Source organism: Sebastes fasciatus, chromosome 6, assembly GCF_043250625.1.
Source record: "Sebastes fasciatus isolate fSebFas1 chromosome 6, fSebFas1.pri, whole genome shotgun sequence".
NCBI classification, from domain to species: Eukaryota; Metazoa; Chordata; class Actinopteri; order Perciformes; family Sebastidae; genus Sebastes; species Sebastes fasciatus.
Window position 1 is genome coordinate 27,787,564 of NC_133800.1, and position 25,570 is coordinate 27,813,133.

General features: G+C 40.3%; 1 protein-coding gene across 6 annotated transcripts in view; it reads left to right on the forward strand.

Moving 5' to 3' along the window:
• Positions 1 to 25,570, forward strand: part of taok3a (TAO kinase 3a) — a 79,443-nt gene that overhangs the window by 29,661 nt on the left and 24,212 nt on the right. For 4 of the 6 annotated variants that reach the window (XM_074638966.1, XM_074638962.1, XM_074638963.1 and 1 more), the window contains exons 3-11: positions 7,578 to 7,817; positions 11,832 to 11,903; positions 12,748 to 12,849; positions 13,632 to 13,677; positions 15,210 to 15,306; positions 15,820 to 15,933; positions 17,558 to 17,649; positions 17,902 to 17,995; positions 21,189 to 21,270. In XM_074638966.1, coding sequence (XP_074495067.1) covers positions 7,686 to 7,817; positions 11,832 to 11,903; positions 12,748 to 12,849; positions 13,632 to 13,677; positions 15,210 to 15,306; positions 15,820 to 15,933; positions 17,558 to 17,649; positions 17,902 to 17,995; positions 21,189 to 21,270 — 831 coding nt within the window. In that variant the 5' untranslated portion in view covers positions 7,578 to 7,685. Of the gene's footprint in view, positions 1 to 7,577; positions 7,818 to 11,831; positions 11,904 to 12,747; positions 12,850 to 13,390; positions 13,470 to 13,511; positions 13,534 to 13,631; positions 13,678 to 15,209; positions 15,307 to 15,819; positions 15,934 to 17,557; positions 17,650 to 17,901; positions 17,996 to 21,188; positions 21,271 to 25,570 lie in introns of those variants that run through there. The other 2 variants (XM_074638967.1, XM_074638968.1) reach the window with 2 other exon arrangements.

Below are 25,570 nucleotides of genomic sequence, written 5' to 3' on the forward strand. Positions count from 1 at the left end.
ATAAATTACCTAAGCAAACTGTCTGACATGCTATACAGGTGATTTATCTCGTAAGCAGATTGTTGCAAGCATCCAACAGACTAACTCACGCTTGTCTCATTGAGTTCAGCATTTCATCCGGTTTCACTCTTTGTACGGTAAAGGCATTTGTGTGTATGTGTGTGTCAAAATCCCCTTCCTCTTCATGCCAGCACAGGCATCAGCCGACTGTAAACTGGGTCTTGTTCGCCTCGTAATGAAAGCTCGCTGCCCTGCCGGCTCTCTGATGTACATAACAGCTAACCAACCCTCTGTCACACTGTATTAAAGCTGAGTCTGGAAGGAGGCAAAGTTTCTTTGGCCTATACTGTACCATCTCAAGTTGCCTGTGTGTGTGGGTGCATGCATGCACATGTGAATTCCTGTGTGTGGGGATTGCTGCAACATAACTATTTGAGGTTGCTTGTTGGCAGCATGCGGAAAAACACATTGTTGGATACTTTAAACGGAAAGCCTGCTAGCCCGGACCAGTTGTACGTGTTTGATTGTTCATGTTAGACTCTACATTTGCAATTTGTAGCTGCAAACTCTTAATTTCTTTAAGCCAGGTAAAGACAGTCATCGTGTTTGTTCAATGACTAGAAATTAAATATTATATGAAGTTGAATGTGGGGGACAATGGTAGCCTTGGAATGCAGATTTTTTTTTTGAAAACCACTTTCCTGTTTTTGCTTTATTTAGTTTTGAAATGTTTTGCTTAAATATTTCATAGAAAGTTGTCTTGCTCATGCATCTTTAAGCTGTAGTGATTGAAGGAAGCCGGAGGTTTGTCTGTGGTTTGGAGTCTTTTGTGAATTGGGTAATAATGTAAATCCTTCTGTCAACTTGTCCTCATCGCACACTGAGCCAACACCAATCATTGGATTCAGCAGGAAGTCAGGCGAGCGTGTGTACATTCTGTGCTGTGGGCAAGTCTTGCTGCTGACTCACACCCTGAGTGGGAAAAGAGCCTGTGGGGGATCAGGTGTGGTACAGGGGAGCAATTTGGGTTTGAAGCTAGTATGACATGGTTGGTACCAATGGATTCCTTAAGTTTTTTTGTTTCATATGATGCAAGTATCTTCACTCTAGCTGTAAAACTGAACCTGTTACTGCCTAAAAATTGCAAGTTGCGTTAATGCATTAAAGAAATTAGTGGCGTTTAAAGGAATTTGCATTAACACGTTATCCTTTTAACTATGACTGCCCTAGTATGCATACATGGATACCTATTCCCTATCTATGCATCCACACAATGTGCATTGACTCACGGGAGGAACAGCCACTTCAGATTTTCCATTGATAAGAAACAACCGTATCACATTTGGTCCTTTTAAATTGGCTTGTCATCACCATGCGACCCGGCATTGTGCATTTAAATAGGCTTCTATATTATTCATAACGAGGTTGACCCATTTAATGTCATGCAGGAGGCATGCACACACACGCAGGTACACGTCACACACACGCATGCAGTACTCCCCAGGGACCGTGCACTCTGTTGAGATGTAAAGCTCTTGCTATCTTCTGGCAGTCTTTAGGTTTTTATTAGACAGGATTATTGAAGTACAGTGATTTTTATTTTTTTCTGTGTGTGTATGATCCAGGCTTTCTTGCTCACTCATACATACATGTGCACCTTCACACACAAACACACACAACTCCAAAGCTGCTCTCTATAATGTCATGATGAGACGAGAACTGAATCATTACGTAATTCTTCTTCTTTCTCTCTTACACCCATACTGCCCTCACACTATGTCTCAACGCACAATTTAGTGGATTTACCAGTTCTTTTTTTTTCCGTTTCTGATTAGAGCTGGTGATTTTAATCCCAGTAAGAATTCCCACAGTCTGCCTAATTCCTGTTCCTGCCTAAAGCCGGTAGGGGGGCCAGTAAGCCGCTAAACCCCCCCTGGCTATACACACGCACACTTATGAACTGACACACACATATGGACACTCGTGTGCTCTCACTGGTGTAATGGAGCAAATATATTTTTTCGTGCAGATACAAATTCAGAAGAATGCTCTTCACTTGCACTCTCACAAGAGTTTAGATACCGGCAAACCCAGGAGACTGATAAGAAAATCACATTTTCTTCCTTGTCAAAGCTTTTCTTTTTAATACAAAATGATCAAAGAGTGTGAAAGTGTTATAGAAGAAGCCAGACTGAAGGAACTCATGTAGGATAAGATAGGAGGGAGAATTAGATGAATCCACACAGAGGAAACTTGGTGTGTCTGTAAAGTTGTTTTCTATCAAACTCAATCTTACACATCTCAATCAGTGAAGGGATGTCTTCATGCATCCATATTGTCCACATATGCAATAATGTCATCTGATATTATCCTCTTTTCTGTCTTGTATGACCTGTTAATTCCTGTGATCTTGCACTTGCAGGAATGAATGCAAATTCAACCATCCCTGCATTATTTGCAAGAATCTCGGTCTAAATCCTCTCAGTATTTTACTGCACCTTAAATTAATTTAAAAGAAAAGCATAGGATTGTTTTTCAACGCTAAAATTGTACAGGAATCACAACCGTCGATTATTTTAACAAGTTGTGTCTAAAAATTGACTTGGACAAATGTTTTTGCAGGACTTGGAAGTCGTGGTTGACATGGATTCAGTTCAAAAATGTTGTGGACAGTTTCGCTTTTGTTCTCCAAAACTAAATGTTTTTCAGCTCACTATCAGACTGTGGCTCTGTCTGAAGCGATTTCTGTCTTCCGTCTACATTTTAGAGCTGCAATGATGAATCGATTAATCAATTATTTGTCAACAATTGAATTAATCGCCAACTATGTTGATAATTGATTAATCTGTTGGAGTAATTTAAAAAAAAAAAAAAGTCAAAATTCTCTGATTCCAGCTTCTTAAATGTGAATATTTTCTAGTTTCTTTACTCCTCTATTACAGCAAACTGAATATCTTTGAATTGTAGATGAAACAAGACATTTGAGGACGTCATCTTGGGCTTTGGGAAACACTGATCAACATTTTTCACCATTTTCTGACATTTATAGACCAAACAACTGATCGATTAATCAAGAAAATAATCGTCAGATTAATCAACAATGAAAATAATCAAACAAAATCCATACTGGTGACTGACTTTACATTTCTGCAACATTTTCTACGGTGTATATTTAATATTCTTGCATATAATTGGCCAAGTGTACACAATGGGATGGCCCATTTAAATATGTCTGTGGCAGCACATATATAGAGCCATATCCACCAGCCTGATGGACTTAGTCCTGCAACAACATGTTGGTACATCAATTAGTCATAACCGTACCAACAGGGGCCCTGGGGGTGGGAGGGTGTACAGGATTTGTTTATTTGTTTGTTTGTGTGTTTCTTGTGTATGCATGTTGAACGTTGGCCCACAGCATGTGTTCATGTTCAGATACAACTATATCGGAAAAATTTAATTATAGATCATGTGTCCATTTAGATTGCATTTCTTTGTATTGCCCTTCACAAAATGCTGAATTCAGAGGTGTGTGTGTGTGTGTGTGTGTGTGTGTGTGTGTGTGTGTGTGTGTGTGTGTGTGTGTGTGATCCAGGCCAGATTATCATAAACCGTATAATCTCTTTTACATATAATTTAGTTTTTATGATATATAGTTTACTGTGTATAGCAAATCTTTTAGCACCATTACCCACCCCCACAGTAACCCACACACATGTCATCTCATTTACTCACTCAAACAGCAGTGCGTGCATGCAAGGCACACTAATGCACACCTACACATAAGTACAGTGTCATGCAGTCGTGTGTAGTAGTGCACATGTAGTAAAGAATTCACACTCACACAGTCACACACAGCAAGCGTTAAATCTGTCTAAGCCATTTGACTAATCAGCTCTCTCTCAGCACAATACCATTCATAGATCCCCAGTAACCACACACACAAACACACACACACTCTCACGTACACACGCACACGCAGCGACCGGTCCAAACACCAAGCTTTGCCGGACTAGTGACAGCTTTACCAAGCCCCCCGTGTTACAACCTGTTGTTGCCACGTTGCATCACTTCACACATCTTAGAAGAGGAAGAGGAGGAGGAGGAAGAGTGAAAAAGAGGGTGAGAGGGAGGTGTGCAGAGCCTCCAGAGTAATCACATGACATCAGTGTTCATTTGCTCCATTTTTATCTGTCTTTTACTCATCTGCTGACTCCTTCCATCATTGTGGTTTAGATCTGCTTTCAAAGCTCCTTCACATGGGGTAAAAACTTACTCTCAGTATCTATCTGTGTGTCTGTCGAAACCATCTTTCTACATTTTTTTTATTTTTCTCTATTATTTTCTAACCTTTTCCCTCTTGTCTCATTTTATATTAGCGCAAGATGTGTGTGCGTGGGAGAGGGTTGAGATGGGGGTTGTGTCAGACTTTATTTCAGTACAGGTAGCTATCTGGAGAGATGAGAGACAGACAGCGCTGATGCAACCGGGAGACACACAGACACATACACAGATTCACTAAACACACGCGGTCACACACAAGTTCAAATTGTAGGTAAACAGATAGAGAACACACAGTGAAATACACACACAAGCACACAAAATACTCAAAGACGTAGGCATAAATATCCACACACATACAAATAGAGACACTCCATGGTGTTCTTGCAAGGCCAATAATAATTGGATAGGTACTATGTAAACAAACAAACTTTCAGTGCTAAAAAAAAGTCCATTGATCAGATACCAGTGTATGTAAGTGTATGATTCAACTTTTTCCCATGATCAAGTGTTGAAAAAGTTAACAAATCGCAATAAATCGTAATACATATCAAGTCGGCACCCAAGTATCGAGGCAGTATTGAATCGGGAGATAGGTGTATCGTCCCAGCCCTAATGAATCGTATATACACATACCTGCAACCTACAGGTTGTATGCATACTGTTACATTGATATGCTGTACTCTACAGTTCATTTATCATTCGTCACACCTCTATCACAGGCGTGGAGGTCTCAGCTGAAGGCGTAATGCTTCTCAAAAACGCCTGGGTGACCAGGAGATGCCTTAAGGCAATAAGCATGTAAGCTTGTATATGTGATCTTTCACATTATGTAAGCGGGTAAACTGAAACCATGCCTGTTGTAAATATGGCAACCGGGTTGGTGGTTTCTAAGCATGTTCTTAGAGAGAAATCAAAGCCATGAAATTGACTTTAGTCAAGCTACAGTACAGCCGGCTGCCATTCCCTATGCTGAGATGTTATGTTATAGCATCTTTGTAGTTGGAAGCAGGTTGACATGATGCCTCAGGAGACCTTAAGGTTACAAGACCCAGCATGTGTGTTCTTGTTGACGTTTACTTGGCCAACACACTGCTTTCACATGCTGTAGGGATAGCTGATATGAAAAGAAATAAATCCCTGATTATATAGTCACAACCTTGATGCTCATCACCCCCTCACTGCCATCACAAAGATTTTGGAATCAGTATTTTCCAAAGCTATAAGTTAAATGATCACCCATGTCTTCCCCTCAACTTCACAGGGTAACAAATAACCAGCATGTCTTGATGTAGGCCTTCAACACATATGATGTTTGTCAATTTAAAAGATAATTTTGCAAGTTTGTCGTAGCATCACTTATTTTTGTGTGAAACCGCTCAGTGATCTACATCTCTCATCTCGCATTTTTTCCAAAATAAGGTCCCATGGTGGTCCACCGGAAGGGGAGAGACTTTGCCTCTGATAAGACCACACTTGGCTATTGTCCACACCGCGTACTTTACAACTCCTTGGTAAAGTTTATTTAAAACAAAACAAAACACTGGGAACATGTAATTGGTTGGATTTTACCAAACATAATGCGATGTGCAGATATCAAAATATAACCATCACATTTAGATTGGGGGAGCAATTTTTTACTCGGGCCATAATTCATGTTTCTCAGTAGTTCAGCCTTAGAATCCCATACCTAAAATAATCCCCCCAAAGCTTTGAGGCTGCCATCGTTATACATCTGGTGCCATGGAACAGAGGGCACAGGATTTTGCCTTTTAAGACTGATATTTTTGGAGTGGGTGTGATGGCTTAGATCCCTTTAAGAGCAGAGGATTAGGATGATGCTGATGCTTAGTGTCTTGGCCTGTGCGCCTGTGTGTCTTGCTGCCTCTGCCTGTATGTCAGCTCGCTCTGTGTGGGGCTGGCCTTTGGAGCCAGATTTGCTTGCTGCATCTGGCCAATGTGCACAGAGATTTCATGGTAGATGGAAAAAGAGAGAGAAAGGGAGATATAGCGTGCGACTCTGTGCATGTGTATGTGATGCATGTGCAGCGAAGCTAACTGGAGCAGGGTGTCCAGGATGCGTACACGCTTGACGGCCTGGCTGCAGCCTTGTGATACAAAACATTTAGCATTAGTGTGTGTGTCTACACGCACACGGGCAACTGTTACACCGTGTGCATGTGTGGAAAATGATGCATCAGTGACTCAGCTTCAGCTGTCAAGGGTGTTGTGTGTGTGTGTGTGTGTGTGTGCGCGCATGTTTACGTGAGCAAGCGTGACTGTGACTTGGATGAGCAGCAGGACTAGACAGCTAGCCGTCATCATATGACTGCCTTTTTTCTTGTCTTATCAGCTGTCCATGAGACGCACAAATGTAAACACACAAATAGAAAGGCACACACACACATGAATGTGGATATTCTTCGAAGGGGCTGTGAAGTAACATTAGATCAAACAGTGTCTGGATGTTCCCAGGTATCATCTTGTGTACTTAACATTAACTACATATAGAGTGCTCCAGGGATGACGTATTTTTGTATGCCAACTAGAAAGTTAGCATCACCCTGTGTTCCCTTGACAAAAAGCCAATGGGATTTTTACATTGGGTTTTTTGATTATTGCAGAAAATAAGCTATGTGGCAAACAAACGTTTATGATGCTTACATGTTAATTTCCACAAATGAACACCACTTTTACAATTTTTGAAGTGTAAATGCAATCACCAGAAGTAAAAAGTTAACGTTAGGCTATAAACGAACTACACCACGGTCGTTTGAGCACGAGTATACACAACGAAGCCGTAAAGGCGGACGAGTCTCCGTGATGACGTTTAGTAGTCTTGTGTAGCCACTTGTTAGCAACCACCTTTTTTAAGACACATAAAAGCTTCAAAATTCACGAGAGGGATATTAAATGATGTATTTTATATAGTAGAACTAAACATTAAAATCTCTTCAGCTTGTGTTAACCACAGACCTTTTTTCAGCCATCTAACTAAAAACCCATTGACTTCCAGACGAGGGAAACGGAAGTGCTAAAATGTTAACTCATTTTCGGGTTTTAGGACTCATTCCTGTAGCACTCTATTAACAATTAATATAACACTGATTATATAAATAGTAATTCACTCTGCACGCTGTTTCTAAGTTTTAATACTAACTTACTCGGGTCAGGTAAAAATTCTCTTCCACACAGGACGTGATATGTTTTCTGGCAACAGCTTAGTGTTAAAGTGAAGAGAATCTGCTTAGCCTGAAGGAAACAAATGTCACAATCTTGTCCTTTCTGTTTCCCAGGTCTAGCTGGCCAATGCCGGGCCCGTCGTGGACATCTGGTGGCGGCAGCAGCAGCACTAGTGTGTATGTGAGCGTCGTCCCCGGTGCCTAGCTCATGTCCAGCCCATAATGCCGTCATCCACACGGAAAGGAGTACCGAAGGACCCCGAGCTGGCTGACCTCTTCTTCAAAGATGACCCCGAAGATGTCTTCTGTGACCTGCACGAGATCGGACATGGCAGCTTTGGGGCCGTCTACTTTGTAAGTACCAATTCAGGTTTTGTGTACTTTCACAAGCCATGAAGGTTCTTGAGAGAGTTTTGAACCCGGATTAAAGGACTTCATCTAGACTGGAATTTAACCGCTCCATAAAGGATATTGTATTTATTTTTCTGTATCGACCACATCTTTTTGTTTTGAGTCTCACTCAGTCATATTCAACACCATTAGACGGCATTGCAAGTCTGTTCAGACAGTTTTGTCTCAAAGTTTATTAATTGAATATGACCGGACCTTGAAGGCATTGAAATGTTTTGAAAGTTATGTGCTTGTGGGAGTAAAACAACAAAGATGTAGAGGTGGAATTCTGTCAATTTAGCTTGAAGTACATAGTTAAAGGGATATTTTGGGTGTTTTGAAGTGGGGTGGTCAGTACCCCCCCAGCTAAGAGAAACAGAGAGGAGTTACCACACAGAACCAAAGCAATGTACTGCTGTGGACAGGACCGGCAGCAAAATATTAGTATTTTAGCCACATAAAAGAAAGTTTAAGGTGTACGCTAAATTTTTGAATATTTTCACTGTTTTACCTTGACATCAGACAGCCCTTTCCAACGGAACTGAAGCCGTTGTATCCATCTATGCTCTCTTCAAAGTCACCAGACTCCATTGGAAAAAAACTGTAATTTTACTTCGCAGAACACGGGGGTTGCTGGTCTACCGTTGTCTTGATGGGTTAGTTTGTTTGTGTTATAGTGTGACTTTGGTGAATCCAAATTAACCAAAGTCACACAATAGCACAAACTAATTAAAATCACAGTTTTTTTTCAATGGAGTCTGGTGGCTTTGGCAAGAACATAGATGTCGGTATCAGTTCCCCATCATAAACATAGACTGTATAGCTGTCTCACAGCAAGGTAAACCGGCGAAAATATTCTAAATATAGCGTACATTTAAACTGCTATTTATTTGTTTAGGCCATTTATTTTAGGTGGCTAAAATAAATGTTTCTACCGGCCACGTCCACAGCGGTACATTGCTTTGGCTCTGTGCGGTAACTCCTGTCTGTTTCTACAAGCTGGGGGCGTGCTGACCGTCATCTACAGTAGGTAATACACTGACTGTAGATAAGTAACTCCTACAACCTTACTTCAAAACACCCGAACTACCCCTTTTAAGAAAGACAGCATGTGAATGAAGTGCTGGACTATTTAAGATACTTAATACCACCATTAAGCAAGGCACTCATAGCCCTTTACTACGTGGCGATTATTAATACACGAGTATCGCTTTGATTTATTTATGAGCAACTCACCCCTTATCGATTCATTGATATGTACACATGTTGTAAGTGTAGCCTGCTACATTACAGCTCTTTGAATGCAATTAAGTAGAGACTGATTCCCTCTCAGCACTTTCTCTATAGCCTTTCTTATTAATCTCATCATCACTAATTACTCATCAAGCCTTTGATTCTAAAGCTGCTTGGAGGAGGAGGGGTTGAAAGCATACCGCATCTCTCTCCTCTCCTCTCCTCTCCTCTCATCTCCTCTCCTCTCCTCTCCTCTCCTCTCCTCTCCTCTCCTCTCCTCTCCTTTCTTCGTCAGCTCCTCTCCTCTCCTCTCCTCCTCTCCTCCAGATGCAGGGCTGGGGGCGATAAGCCTCCCCTCCCTCCTAAGACAGCTGTTTTCTTGGTATAGAAAAACAGAAGCTGTCGATAGTGGGGCAGGATTTTCTTCGCTGGCAGGGCTTTACCATCCTCTTCTATCCCATGTCATTTACACACACATATACACACACACACACACACACACACACACACACACACACAGCCCCAATACATCACCAGTAACCCTGGTGCCCATGTCCGTCTGGCTAACAGGCCTGTGTGTCTAAATCCGGCCCTGATGTGCTCACTGACACACTTATGCTGTCTGCATTACAACTGGTACACTGCTAGCTTTAGCTGTTAGCCAGAGCAGCTGTAGTGAAAGTAGTCTAAAAAATACACATTTTCTTCAATGTTTAGATTCTAAAACGACTGATCTGCTAACATATTCAGGAGGATACATGTAGCAAATATCACATTATGATGACAAAACAATAACAATAAGCTGTGCTTTACAATACTGCTATCTAGTTGTATTGTCTAACATTTAAGAAGTAAATGTCTGCAGAACTAGTATTGTAAAAGATAGCTGCAGCAGGTTAAGTGCATGATAGAAGAGGAAAGGTAATATACAGTGGCACAGTGTTTCCTTTTGTAAATGCGTGCATATTCTCTTGGTTATTACTGTATGCATGCATAGTCAAAGAAATATATGTAATTGTACGTACATCCATATTGTATGCATGTTAAGATTAAGGAGGAACTCCATTATAGAAGAGAACAAGGGGAATTCCCCCTGCTGGGTATGCAGGCCCAGTACGCACACACAACACTAAAGTGTATGTTGAATGAATTAGCCTCTTGTAATTATTGATGCACTCCCTCTCTTCTTGCAATGACAATTAGCCTGAATGTATTTCAATATTTCAGGGTTACATGATTTTTTTTCTCTCTTCTCTATAGCAATCTATCTATACATTACACCAGAGGGAACAGCTATTATGCATGAACTGACAGGCAATCATAGGGATCAAATGAATCTGAAAAAAAAAAAAAATGAAATGGGAATACTCTGTTGCCTGCTGTTACTGTAATTCCATTTGAATCTCAACATAAAATTCCCATTCATTTGTAAGTGGGATGAAGCAGAGATAAGGGCTTAGGCTGAGCTGCAGCGTAGCTGTTCCTAAGGCCAAATGCCTTTGAGGTTAACACCACGGGTTTAGCATGGGCATGTGGATGTGCTCAAACTCAAACACTAACAGGAGCTGCAGAACAACCTCATATCACTTACCTGCAGGCTTGCCCTAATCACGTTGTTGAGTGCTTTGATCAGGCGGAAATGTGTTTAAATTCAAATGAGAGAATCTGTTGCTGCCGTATCGCTCTGTTATAGCTGTATTGCTTTGTGCAGGCATTATGATGTTTTGCATGCACTGAATTTATCCGGCTCACATCTGGATCACCCTTAAGACTCTAAGACATTACATGAGTTGGTAACACTTTACTTCAACTCGCTATTTAGTATTCATAAGTATAGAAACATTTAATAAATGCTATGTTCACACTACGAGCAAGACAGCAACAGGCTACAAGTCATTTTCAATGGAAGCTGGTGACATGAAGCTACAAACTGATGCCCGACACTAGTCACTGCGTGACGGGCGTTACGTGCTAAAAATAAAGTTGAACTGATTTCAACTGTTTTCAGTGCTCCAATGACGCTGTGAAGCGTCAGCAAATCATATGTTTTTGCTTCACCCTGTTCCGTTTCATCTAAAAAAAATACCGTTAGCCAGTTCCCAGTGCCATTTAATGACATAACTACGTCAACGAGCGTTTGAGCAACACTTCAACGGCGACAATGTAGCTGGTCATGTTTGGCCATGTTTTGTCGCTTTTGTCGCTCGTACTGTGAACATATCTTTTTAACACACTATGATGTAGTTGTAAACCGATTTAAATTTGTATTAATGTATTTGTGGGCACCCATAAGTGGAGGCTGGTATATAAACCGATAATGAATGGTAGTATTCTCAAATGTTATATAGTGCTTATAAATGCTAAATAGGAAAGTTAAAGTAAAGTGTTATGGAGTTACTGTCCAATGAAAACGCATTCCTTTTCAATTTGGATAATCTTTTCCCTGCTGTTAGTACATAGTACAATACTACATGTGATGATTTTGTAAGAATGTGTGAAACTAAGTATAAAGATTTAACATTTTTTAGCAATATGGATCGTTCTAAAGTCATGTCACATGTGACAATTATATAACCAGTGTGTTCCATCAATGTGTGTCAGTTACTAATTTATTTATGCCATACTCTTTTTATAAAGTGTTATGGACACTGTGATGTCTTGTGAGAGGATTGCTGTATGTGTGTTTGTGAGAGTTGTCTGCAAGATTTTAGACTTCAAATTGAATCTCTCTGCTTTCTTCTCCAGGCACGTAACTCTTACTCCAACGAGGTGGTGGCCATCAAAAAGATGTCCTATAATGGCAAGCAGACTACCGAAGTAAGAAAGACTATCACACACACACAGGAGAAAATAGACATGCCAAACTTTGCCTTCAAAACCACACTGCCACTGTAAAGGCATCTCCACAATTTGGTGGTTGAAACATATCTCAAGGTCAAGTGGACATGTGTTCAGCCCACAGTCAGATAACGGCACAAATCCAGTAACAGTGAGAGAAAGAGCTCAAAATGAAAAAAGTCATTCTCTAATGATATTCACCCAAAGCTTGACACTAGCTTGTGAGACTGTGAGATTTCTCATTTGTGATGGTTAGCAACCCTAAAGGAACAAAAAAGAATGTGAAAATAATTCAAAATAATTACTCACCACCAGATGCAAAGTTTGGAACAAAACATGTGCCTCCCTCAAGCCAACCACTGAAAGTTTAGGCACAGGCGTATTTCAGAAGGCGTCCTATGTGATCACAGCTTATGCTTCAGCTGAACTCGAGGCCACATCTCTGTGGTTTCGTAAACTTTCTTCTTTTTATAAACCTTTGAGTGATGGTTTTATGTTAGGCCTCTTCCATGACATTTTGAGAATGTTCCTAACTAGCTGAGGCTTTCGGTTGCTATAATAACTCTTCTGGTAAGCAGAGAGCTAGCTTTTACATTTTTGCATTTTATTACTCTGTTTATCATTTATCATGGTGCAGCGCTATTGAAAAACGTTTCTCTCTGTCTATATACACAATGTTAACAGATGTATAAAGTCCATTATACCTGTTCAAGTGGTTACAACACTGAGGCCAGCTGCGCCACTGCAATCACAGCAATGCCCACTTACTGCGATTGTACCTGTAGTGTGTAACCATCTGTGTGTCTGATTTTGTTCTTGGCAGAAGTGGCAGGACATCATTAAGGAGGTCAAGTTTTTGGGACAGCTGCGACACCCAAACACAATTGAGTACAAAGGCTGCTACTTGAAAGACAACACTGCCTGGGTTAGTGGATCCGTCTCCCTTCGTCCTAGTTCCCCTCTTTGGTTCAGTCTTGCAACATTGTTTGTTTATCTTTTTCTTCCCATCCTCTTTGTCTTTATTTCTTCTCGTCTCCTACTGACTATGTTTTCTCACTGCCTGCTACTGTTTATCTGCATATGTTGTAATCAGTACCACCTCTGTTGCAGAAATCACATTGTGATCAGTTTGCAGTAGAGAAATATTTCACAAGTATTCATAAACGTTATCTGAAGCTTTGTATTTAGGATATTTAAAAGGGGTTATCATGAAAAACTCACTTTTTCAGTGCTTGTGCACATACATTTTGGTATCTGGAGTGTCTACCAACCCACAAACTGTGAAATAAGACAACCCAGTCAGGTTTTTTGTGAGCTGTCTAGATCAGAAAACATTTGATTCAACAAGCCATTCAGATTTTGGCTCCCCTTTCCATGTCACATACAGACTCATTAGAATATATCACCCACAGCTTGACAACTACCTTTGCAAAGGTGCACCATATTATTCTCACAAACCAATCAGAGCAGACTGGGCTTTTTCAGGAGGGGGGCTGAAAGAGACAGGCGCTAAAACGGAGCGCTTCAGACAGAGGGTGGATACAGGTATATTCAGACAGTTTTAACATTAAAACATGTAAACATGATCTAGTAGAAACCCCAAATACAAGTAAGAACCTGAAAATGAGCATAATATGTCCCCTTTAATGATGGAGCGCACACCATGTGAATGATCAGTTATTCAGCTGTAACTGTATTGTGTTTCAGCTGGTGATGGAGTACTGCCTGGGCTCCGCATCAGATTTACTAGAGGGTAAGTGTATTTATTAATGTTTAATGTGCGCTCATGTTTATACTTTTGCAAACATAAAACAGTTTTTTATTGTATGTATCAGGATGTTTATCTCTATGACCTTAGTTCATGAGGTTTTGCTAGACTTTCTAGACATGAGGAACTGCCTGCTATAAGAGGCTGCATTTACCTCTTAAAACCCATAAAACCTCATGTTCTGTGGTTGTTTCTTGTGGCTATTTGTCATCATTGAGTCATGTGAACCTTACTAAAAAAACAAAAAATAAAACGGAACAAAGTACTCCATAAATGTTCTTGGAGCAAGATAATACAATGTAAATGTCTACTCTCTCGTACCTGAATTTAGCATAGTTATGTGGTCTGATTTGTGATTTTACAAATCAAAAGATTTATACAGATGGAAGACTATAATCTAACTACTTTTTCTAAAGACCAAAGAACATTTTTCAGTTTTCTCTTTAAAGCTGCATTAGGTAACTTTGAGCAAATATAATAAAAAGTCACATTAGTGCATGAGAAAGATAATCTGGGGAAAAAAAATGTCCCTCTGCTTCCTCTTAGTGCTCCTAATGGCATTTGCAAATTTCCGCCAGGCCCGCACAAAAACAACCAATCAGAGCCGAGCTGGAGCCAAGCAGTCTCTGGGCAGCTGTCAATTACTGCTCGCAAAGCTCTTGAACTCCGATCAAATGGTCAAACTAGGCAGCGCTGATCAAATATGAATCAATATTCTGTTACTGTAATCCCTATTTCTCGCCTCAAATGTTTTCAGAAACATCTTGTGGTGTGCTGTTAAGCTGTAAAATGAGCAAGTTTGCGCTCCAGCCACCATGTTGAAAACCTTTGAACCAAAACAAAGCACCGCTCACTGGCCGGATGTTTGGTTGTTTTCCTTTCCATTAGGAGCACAGGAGGACACAGAGAACATTTTTTTTTTTTCACAGATTATCTGTCACATGCACTACTGTCAGGATATAGTGACCATTTTATAAAAATAACTTTTTATCATATTTGCTCAAAGTTACCGACTTCAGCTTTAACTGTCCACCCTCTAAGCATTTCTGACCTGAACCTAATGTGCTATTTTAAGCACCTATGTGTGTAACCGTCATTGACGTAGATGCACCGTCATGACAGTTGGCCCTGGCCTGTTTTTGGGACTTTATGAAATGTCTCAGTCCTAGTTCTGCAGTGACCTTTTGCCTTGGCACGTAATCTCTCTGTTACTGCAACCGTCCACAGGGAGCCAGCTTAGGAGCCCATATCTCAACTGTTTACATGCTATCCATATGGTAGATGTCAAGGGAGTACTTTCTCACTGCTATATCAGCAGGACAGATTGGTATAGTTTTTATTATTACTAAAATTGTGATGTTTTGGATGCCAGACTCTGATCATGCATGAGGTCTGCACTTTAGCTTTATTGTTATGAAGGCCTTTGTGCAGAACTGTTACAGTTCATTATTATTCATTATTAAGTGACGTCTTTAGAGGGCTCCTACTCATTTCCACTCTACTAATTTCTCCCAAAGTTCATAAGAAACCACTGCAAGAGATGGAAATTGCTGCCATTACCCATGGTGCCTTGCTAGGACTGGCTTACCTACATTCCCATAATATGATTCACAGGTGAGTTTACTTTCGAACTCCAAACATTTCCCAGCAGGAACATACAGTGACTTTAGCAAATACATGATAAGACAGTTAAGATGAGATGAGAGACGCTCATGCTCTCCCTTTATTGCAGCGATTGCTAATTAAGCCATAAAACCATATCTCTGTACTTAGGTTGCATCATTCTACATCACTGTGAGGAGGTAACAGCCCTCCTGTCTCACTGGTGTCCACAATATCTATCTTTTATGGCAGACAAATATGATTAGCATCCAACAATGGTGCCATATGAATCATTTTTACTGTTCTGTGTCATTATAGGTCTCATTGCAGAATTTGAAAAGTGACAGAAAACCCATTAAAGTGAACTCATATCTATAAATACACCAAACCAGTGAGCAGTTTGTCAAGATTAAGGGAAAAGCATAATGCATAATAGATCCTTGGAACTGATGTGGTTTCTCTCAGCTGCCATGCATAGAGTACAGTATATATGCTCACTCTCTTCACTACCCTCTCCCCATCCAGAGATGTGAAAGCTGGTAACATCCTGCTGACTGAGCTGGGTCAGGTCAAACTGGCCGACTTTGGCTCTGCCTCCATTGCCTCACCTGCCAACTCCTTTGTGGGAACACCTTACTGGTCAGTATACATAAGACAAGACAGACACATATGGTAGGGCACCACACAGAAGACCACACAGGACTACATGTGCTGAGAGGACCAACGTGAACTGACATATTTTTGTTGGGGCATTTCTTTAGTGTGTGCTTTCTTTTGAATAGAAATTATAAACAGTTTTGCCTAAGTTAGCTGCTTTTATGGCTTCTTTGTTTGTTTTTGCAGTGTGTGAGTTCTTCATGCTGTGCTGTCAGTGATTATTTTTTTTTTGACAACCTCCATAAATTATAGGATTTTTTCTGGGGTTATATGTCTGAATGAGCACCTGGGTCACTTTTACATAAAAGTCATAATGGCAATTTTAGGTCGGACCTAGTAATACTAATAAATGCAACCCTACAAAATTACGTTCCCATACAACTAAACTACATTCTCAATTATGTTACAAGAGATCCCGGATTACGGCCGCACTTTTAAACAATTTTAAATATGTGGTTAATGTTGTAAATTCAAACAAAAAGAAAAAACGCAACAAAACTACTTTCGTTAGGTTGAGACAAAAAAAACTACTTGGGTAGGTTTATTAAAAAACATCATGATTAAAATAAATGAACGTCGACTTTTAGTTACACACGGGACACAAACACCGCCCCCCTGGGCGAAAGTCCGGTGTTTGTTTGACCACACCACCTTCCTAAGTGGATTTCTATACACGGACTATCATAACAAACGTATTTGTGATATATCAAAAACAAACGTAATCCATGACAAAAAACAAGTTTCGCTGTATGGGAACATAATGTTGAGGAGATAGGGCTGAATAAATGATGAAATTCATAAGAAAATTAATTACAGTATTCACTTTGAGAAGTGAGGTGTGCCTCCCACTCAAGATGGTCACCATTGACACAACACTTTTCCTCATTCATATCACTAGTGCGGTGCCCGTTCGACCGATTGTTTGGTCTCTGCCCTCTGGTATTGCTGCTTGCAGCTTTCTCGAGAACCAATCATCCAAACAACTTCACACTCGACACTGTACTTCTTTGGTTCCTCAGCAATACACCCGCCGAGTATGAAGTTGATCGGATGAATAGTTGTCGAGAAACTCGAAGGACAGACAGACTGACAGAGACTTCTTCCATTTTAGTTAGATGAGTTTTCAACCCACCGTGTTCTCCAGCTGTGACGGCGCTCTCTCTTGCACACCAGTCTGAAAAGGACTTAAGCTGTCCTGAGACATGAACCTATCCATTAGATATTGTTACAGAAGCTACTGTAATGTCCTCTGTTTTTTTACTCATATAGAAATCATCAGCTCTACCGTACCCACCATAATACTCACTCACACACTTCATGCAGCTTTGATGGTGAAGGAAATCATCACATAAACAGCTGGACCAGTGATGAACTCTCATGATGCTAAATGCCAACAGCACACACACACACACACACACAAGTAGTCACACTCCACGTTTACAGAAACACATATTTTCCTAAAACTGAGCTGCTATCACAGCATACCAGAGTCTTTAAAAGCTCTGAGAGGCTTAGCAGATTATAACATTTTCATGGATTTTTTTCCCCATACTTAATAAACTATGCATGTGTGCGCATTTGCATGTGCGTCTCTCTCTGTCCTCAGGATGGCCCCAGAAGTGATCCTAGCCATGGACGAGGGTCAGTACGAGGGGAAGGTGGACATCTGGTCCCTGGGGATCACCTGTATTGAACTGGGTGAGCATCCATCCACCTGCTTGTCAAATAATGCATTTATAGGCGCTTAAAATTAAAAAATTCAACAGATTTAAGTTGATTAAAATTATTTGTGAAACAGGAGGACAAAAAAAATACATCTCATTTCTTCCCGCATGTTTTTGAGACTTTGAATCTGTCTCATTCAAGGAGAAGCTGATTGGTGATTCTGAAAATGTTGGCACTGAAACGTCACTCTTCTCCATCTTTATCTGCCATCTTTTCTTATTTTAGCGGAGCGCAAACCACCCTTGTTCAACATGAATGCCATGAGTGCCTTATATCACATCGCACAGAACGACTCTCCCACGCTACAGTCCAATGAGTGGTGAGTTGAAAACACACCTCCCAAATATTACCATTCAGTTTGTTTTTGATGTTTGTTTTTATCCTTTTAATTAAAAACGCAGTCTTTGCAGAGTGCTGTCCAATACGTGATCATTCAAATTGACACCCTACAAAAATTTAAAAGAAAAAATGGTGTTTTAATTGAACTAAAAAATTGTCCACAAACCAAGAAAATCCAGTGAAACTGCTGACACAATACTTCCACTCAACTGTGAATATTGAAGCTCAATCCGATCTGAGCTCAGTGAGGGTAAGACATCCCCGTGTTAATCTGCACGACCTATGATCCCTGCAACAGGCCTTGCGCAAGGTCACACTCTAAGTCTCTTATGTAATTATCTGGGAAACTGCTACCAAAGTATCACTGTGTAAACACCCACATCATTCCTGCTGGGCTATAAGGCGTGTTTTAATGTATATCAACATCAAAACAAAGCAGCGTGATTATACTAATATTATTCTAGTAGTTAAAACTCACATCATCTTGTGTTTGCCATACTAAGTAGGATGTTTCTTTGTACACAGACACACTGTTCTAAATGTATTATGGGAAAACCAATACTTTATGCTGCTCTCAGCCTCACAGCTTAATAGATTCTCTAGAGACTGTCCTTCCAGACATCAAAAAACTTTAAGCAATTTAATTTAGGCCAGCAGGTTTTGAACAGCTATTTTCTGTATCTTTGCAACATCTCACTCACAGTGTTGAAGTGCACCTTTTTTTTTCCAGCTAAGCCTAGTTGTACTACTGGATATCATCATGAATTATGACATTTTCATGTTTAGTTCAAGAATGTTCATTGTTGCTTGGAGGACTCAATTTTAGGAAGATTAAAGGATAACTTCAGTATTTTTCAACCTAGTTTCCCATGTTTTTGTGTCTAACTGACTAATAGCGACAATAATTTCAGAAATTGGTCCAGTATTGAGGGAGAACGCTGCAGACGGCAGCTGCTCACAGGCTGCAATGTAATCCTGTTGGGGCAAGCTGGCAGCGTCATTTACGTCCACTAAACGTGCTTGTTTTTGCCATGACAGGCTCTGATTGTTATTATAAGTGTCTGACATTATGGAAAGAATCTCGCTCAAGGAGAAGTCTCGTTCTGAAATCTGGTGAGGTGACGTGTTGCCGAAAGACAACCGTGGAATAGTGGAACACATCCATGGAGGAATCGTGATTGTCGGCCGGGCAGAGTTTGTTGTGTTGGAGTACAGAAAGCGTAGCTTAGTGTTCTCTAAAAGATTTTCAATGTCATGGCTTAATATTAAGAAGATTTACACAATGTGGGCAAGGTTTTTGAATTTGATGTATTTATTTGAGCCAAAGTATACGGATATTCAGATTTCACAACGAGACTTCTCCTTGAGCGGGACTTGGACACAATAACAAACAGACCGGATCAAGAGAAAGGTAAGAAAAAATTCTCTGTAGGGTCCTTTCCATAATGTTGTCAGACACTTGTAATAGCAATCTGAGCCTCTCTGTGGCAAAAACAAGAACTTTTAGTGAACGTAACATTACATTAACTCTGCTCAATTGCCCTCACAGCTTGTTTCGTGGCTGCCGGTTACAGCGTTCTCCCTCAATACTGGACCAATTTCAAAAATCGTAGTCCCTATTAGTCACTTAGACACAAAAACATGGGAAAATATGGTCCAGGTTGAAAAATACCAAAGTCACCTTTTAATTATTTTCTAAACAAGTTATTTGGGCTAGCTAGAGCATGAATGTTAACACTTACTGTATACTCTACGCTAGCCACCATACCCTGGCTAATTCATGTTACATATACTCAACTAAGCAGTTAATATTCCATCCTCATAATTATTTTACATGCACATGTAATGTATGTATGAGCTTGCACAAAAATGGAGATTATGAATGCAGGAATTTAATACAAAATTAGGTAAACATATTTCACACATCAAAAAAGAGGATAAATATGTAGTATAAATGTATAGAGAAGTAGGTGATGCAAATTGGCAAAAAAAAAAAAGCAGCAAATATTCAACCTTTTCTCTAAGTTGCTCTAGCCACCACTCACACTTTGCATGTGAGGTGCGATCCTCATGGGGGAAACAACCCTCATCAATTATTAACCCTTTGTTTGATGTTCTCCCTTTAATTTACCTTTGTGTTCTTCTTTTATGCTTTCACCACCGTGGTATGAAAGTGAAGTTTGTGTGGTCCTAAGCATGCAGAGTCGTGTCGGTGTTTGCTCCTTGTCATATGTTGCAAGAATCTTCAGCACAGCCGAGGCGAGAGGTTGAATGTTGTTCTCTACCTGCCTCAGAGCAGCCCGAAGGCATCAGTAGCCTTCATGAATCTTCCACCCAGGCTCTCAATTAAATAACAACAGTGTTCGTTTTTACACCTTTTAAAAGAGAGCATACATCACGGGCTCTGTCATCAGAAACATGAAGCAGGGGGAGTCTTTTAAGTTAGAATTTGGCTGCCTCGAGTTGTGAAATTAGCGTTGGTTTCTAGCATCGTGCTGAGGCGAGCGATTGTGTGGGGCGGCGCAGGGTTGTGGTATTTTTGGAGGAGCTCCAGCGGCCCGAGGCGTTAGCATCATCCCGCCAGATGAGACTAGTAGAGACATCAGCTCCATAGTGTACACACACACACACACAAGGCCACAATGTACTGTACACACCCTGGCATGACATACAAGTGCACTCATGGACCTCAGCTAACCACAGAGGACGTTAGATGTAGCGAGATGGTGGATAGGTGCACTTACTGACCCTACAATGACCATGGATAGCACCGCATTTTACTTTAATGTTATCAATCCATAGCAGCAACCCAAACACATGGTGTTACATATACTCTGTTATCATGAGCATATTTTTAGATCAGAGTCAGTGGCACGGTGTTCCACAGCTCCAGTGGCCTATATGTTTATTGCTCCACATATTTACATAATCCATATATGGTTCATATACGTGGCTGCCGTCAGAGATTACATAGGATTGTTCTGGTTTAATTCATTGATATGATAAACACAGAAGAAGAGATTACTCATCACATTAAGCAGTCATTGAGAGTAAGGTGTGGCTGAAGGCAGCCTATTATCAGATTGTCACTGCTATTTCTGTTTAAGTTATTTAAATAAATTAGACTACGAAGGGGAATCGTTGACCTCCATCTCACTGTTCTCCTCACCCAGGTCTGACCCCTTCCGGAGCTTTGTCGACTACTGCCTACTGAAAATTCCTCAGGACAGACCCTCGTCAGGGGAGCTGCTAAGAGTGAGTGGGCTTCCTCTGTAATCCCCCCAGCTGTGACCTCACTTCCTGTCTCAGTCAGTCTCCGAGCCATGTGGATGAGTCACTCCCACCCACCCACGACTCCCTAATACGCAAGCATATACACGGTGTCTTCTTCAAGCCCAGGAATCAAGCACCCCGCTGAGAATTGCTTATTCTTTATCTATTTTTTTTCCTTCTTTGTTGTAACTCTGCTTCCTGTGCCGTGCCTCGTAGCCATGGTCCTTAAGGGCTCCATAGAGCTGCGTGTACAGTATTTGCTGCTTTCACATCAGTTTTTGGCATTTTATGCCTTTTATTGATAGTTGGACAGTAGAGAGATGACAGGAAATGAGGAGCGAGAGAGAGAAATAGGGAAGGACATGTAACAAAAGTCGGCCTTGGGGTTCCTGTTTGGTGCCTTAAACCCGCCACCAGGGTGCCCCATTGTTTTTCTGATTAACAGTTTCTTTATTATTTCTTCAAAAAAGTCCAACAGCTCATCGTCACCACATACATACTTAGCCTTGGTTGTCAAAATGAATACGCTACAATACACTGATATTCAAAACAAGACAAAACTCAACAATCAATCCATTGCAAATCAAGGAAGAACAAAACAATTTTTGTCCATGGATACATTTTGACTCTAAACCAATGTTAATTTTGTTAATGAAAACTAAGACGAAATATGTTCCTCAACGACCTTTTTTTTCCATGACTGAGACGATGACGAGACGTACCGACGTCATTAAACAATAACAGTGACAATATCAAACATGAAATATCGTTGATGACAAAAGACGAGACTAAAATGTAGTTTAAAAACATAAAACCAAAACCTATCTTTATTTTTGTCACCTTTCTGTCACTCTCTCTCCTTCTCTGTCTCAAACACACAACATGCTGCAGCGGCGGCGCTCAGTCCATCTCTGTCCTTCTTGTCTCACACCTCAGTCCTGACAATATTGCTACTTTAAAGCATAAAGTTGGCGGTTTGTTGGTCGGGTTCGGGTGGTTGAGTAATGCATATTTTTACATGTTAGGTGGGTGAATTGGCTCTCATAACGGACCAGTGGGTGCGACTGAACTGTGCATCATTAATGAGCACAGTCAGGACGACTCCAACTAACTGCAAAGCTGCATTCTTAATCATTCAACCTGTGTTTTTCATCAGATAATGATAAGATAAAATTTTATGTGAAAAGAATTTGACTAAAATGACTAAACAAGACTAAATAAGATTAAATAAAAATTTAAAAAGCCGACAAAATTAATAGAGAAAACATTTTGACTAAAATCGAATGACTTTTCGGCGACTAAAACTGGACCAAAACATTTTGATAATCATTAATCATTTTTGTCTTAAGGCTAAGACTAAATCTATAATAGCTGCCAAATTAACACTGCTCTAAACACGAAAGGGGTGCCCCATTCTTTTTTTTTTTAATACAACTTTTTACAAACAGATCTTATTATAAGGTCGACTCAGTCTAAATTTAGACTATGTTGTTACATGTCACCCTCCCTCCCTCTCTTTCTGTCACTCTCCACTGTCATCTGTCAAATAAAAGGAAAAATTATCCCATAAAGTAAGGATTATAAAATGGAAATGCAGCAGCAATTCAGCCTTTATAATGACTTTTTTTTTTGCCCAACAACACCCCACTACAACACAATGAACCTACAGAGTGTTAATCTGTGTATGTTCATTGTGTTTCCCTGTAATTGAGGGGTTGATCTTTTTGTTTGTGTGACCAACAGGTAATCCTATTGGCCCACTAAGAGTTTTATGTTCTTGGTGATCACACTCAACAGTGTGGGAGCTCGAGCAGGAGTTTTCACACCTACCCCACCTGTGGGAGGGTGTGAGGTTAGGTGGCGGTTAAATAAGGGGGTCTGGATGGGATCGACCTGTAGACTGGAATTCACTCTTCCCAACACCCCTGACCCAAATCCTGGCCGAAAAACCCTTAAAGAGGGATAAGTACCAAACAGACTTGGGATCAGTGTCGAAAGGGCTGCTTTATAGTGAAGGCTTGGGGGGTGGGATGTTAGCTTATGATTAATACCCCACTTTCCCTTCTCAGACACACAAAATCACTGTTTCTTTCAGTGTGCACACACACACACACACACACACACACACACACACACACACACAGGCACACGCCCCTCCAAGCTCTTTAAAGGGGAAATCAGGTCACTAATCTGGGGGCCTTGAGCTATCAGTGTTCTGGCTTCAGGTTAAACACTCTCACTCCCTGTATACTTCATTCAGAGTAATATTAATTATACAAATAATGAATTAACCTCTCAGTGACCTGCTCCCATAAGTACCCACCGTTTAAGCAAAACATGTACAGTTGAACAGTTAAAAATAGCTCTGGGTTGTTTGGTTTTCGGGGGAATGTTTTTTTAATCCCATAAATTAACGAGCAAACCTCAGTGATATTTCCAGAGCAACACCAGAGTTTCCCCAAACAGTTTCCCATAGCACAAGAGGATGTGTTCAAATTAGGGCTGACAATCGATTAAAATATTAAAATTGATCTGTTCAAAATTAACCTTAAAGGGAGATTTGCTTAGTATGTAATACTCTTATCAACATGGGAGTGGACAAATATGATTGCTTTACGCAAATGTATGTATATATCTATTATTAAAAATCAATAAACAATGACAAATATTGTCCAGAAACCCGCACAGGTACTGAATTTAGCATTAAAATTGCTTAAATCATAACATGGCAAACTCAAGCCCAACACAGGCAACAACAGCTGTCAGTGTGTCAGTGTGCTGACTTGACTATGATTTGCCCCAAACTGCATGTGATTATCATAAAGTGGGCATGTCTGTAAAGGGGAGACTCGTGGGTACCCATAGAACCCATTTTCATTCACATATCTTGAGGTCAGAGGTCAAGGGACCCCTTTGAATATGGCTATGCCAGTTTTTCCTCGCCAAAATTTTGCATACGTTTGGAGCATTCTTCAACCTCCTTTGCGACAGGCTAGCATGACATGGTTGGTACCAATGGATTCCTTAGGTTTTCTAGTTTCATATGGTACCAGTATCTTCACTAGTTTTAAAATGCAAATTTGCGTTAATGCGTCATTATCGCGTTGACTTTGACAGCCCTAAAATAAATAAACATGTGTTTGGAAAGGAGTAGGCAGAAGCAAACACTTATGAGGTCCCACCCCTTTCTGTAACTTAAATAATGAACTTAATGTTTATCACATATACACATAATAATCATCTCAATATATAAAGAAACATTTAATAATAATATGTGATAAACTGCATTTAACATCACAAAATGATGATACCTAACGGAGTAAATCTGTAGGATGAATAAGTACTTCTGGTAGAGGAAGCTGGTGATGTTACAGTGTACATTCAGGGACTGAAGATGCTGTCGCTTCTTCTTAACACTAACCTTCTAATGAGGAAGAATCTGGGAGATAACTTCTGGCTGGTCGATGGGACGGGGGTGGCCAACCACCCACACTCTGCTGTAGGTCCGTCAGAAATCGGGACAAATCACTCCCATCTCTATTTTCAGAGCGTGATGTCATTCCCCCGTGTCCTGACTAACCCATTACACCAGCATCTGTCACATGGAGAGGAGGGTGTGCAGAGACAGAGAGCTGGAAATAGACCTAAAAATATTTTTATACAGTATATATATTTTAGTCCTGTACTCTAAGGTTGCATACATTTCAGCCACACAATATTTTATGAATGAGAGTGACTCAGGGGAGGTGTGAATATGTGTGTGTGGTGCAGTGGGTGGAAGCGCAGGGGAGAGATGTGTTTTATTTTTATTTTCATCCTGATGTCAGTACAGTGAATTGCTAAAAAAGTACATACAATTAAAAAACATCTTCACCACCTCATTCTTACCCGACCCCCACCAGCCCCACACACACACTATGACCTGCTAGGTTATGTAACACAGAATAAATAATTACATAAATGCATAATGCCCCGACCTACACCAAAATACACCTCCATCAAATTACAGAAAGGTCAGTTCCTTACAGTAAAGCTGATCACAGCTTCACCAATCAGTTTAGTGTAAAACTGTATTACAAAATATCATTAAATAATCATGTTTTCATTAGTAATTTCAATTTTACAGGGATTTAACTTTCTTGCTGTAGGACTTTGACTTTCTTTTGGTCAGAACATTTAGGTTGCTAATATCGAGTGTGTATACAATGGGGTCCAATATACTTAATTATATTACGACTCTTCCCTTGAATGCTCCTAGAGAAAACATAAATATTCAGATTAA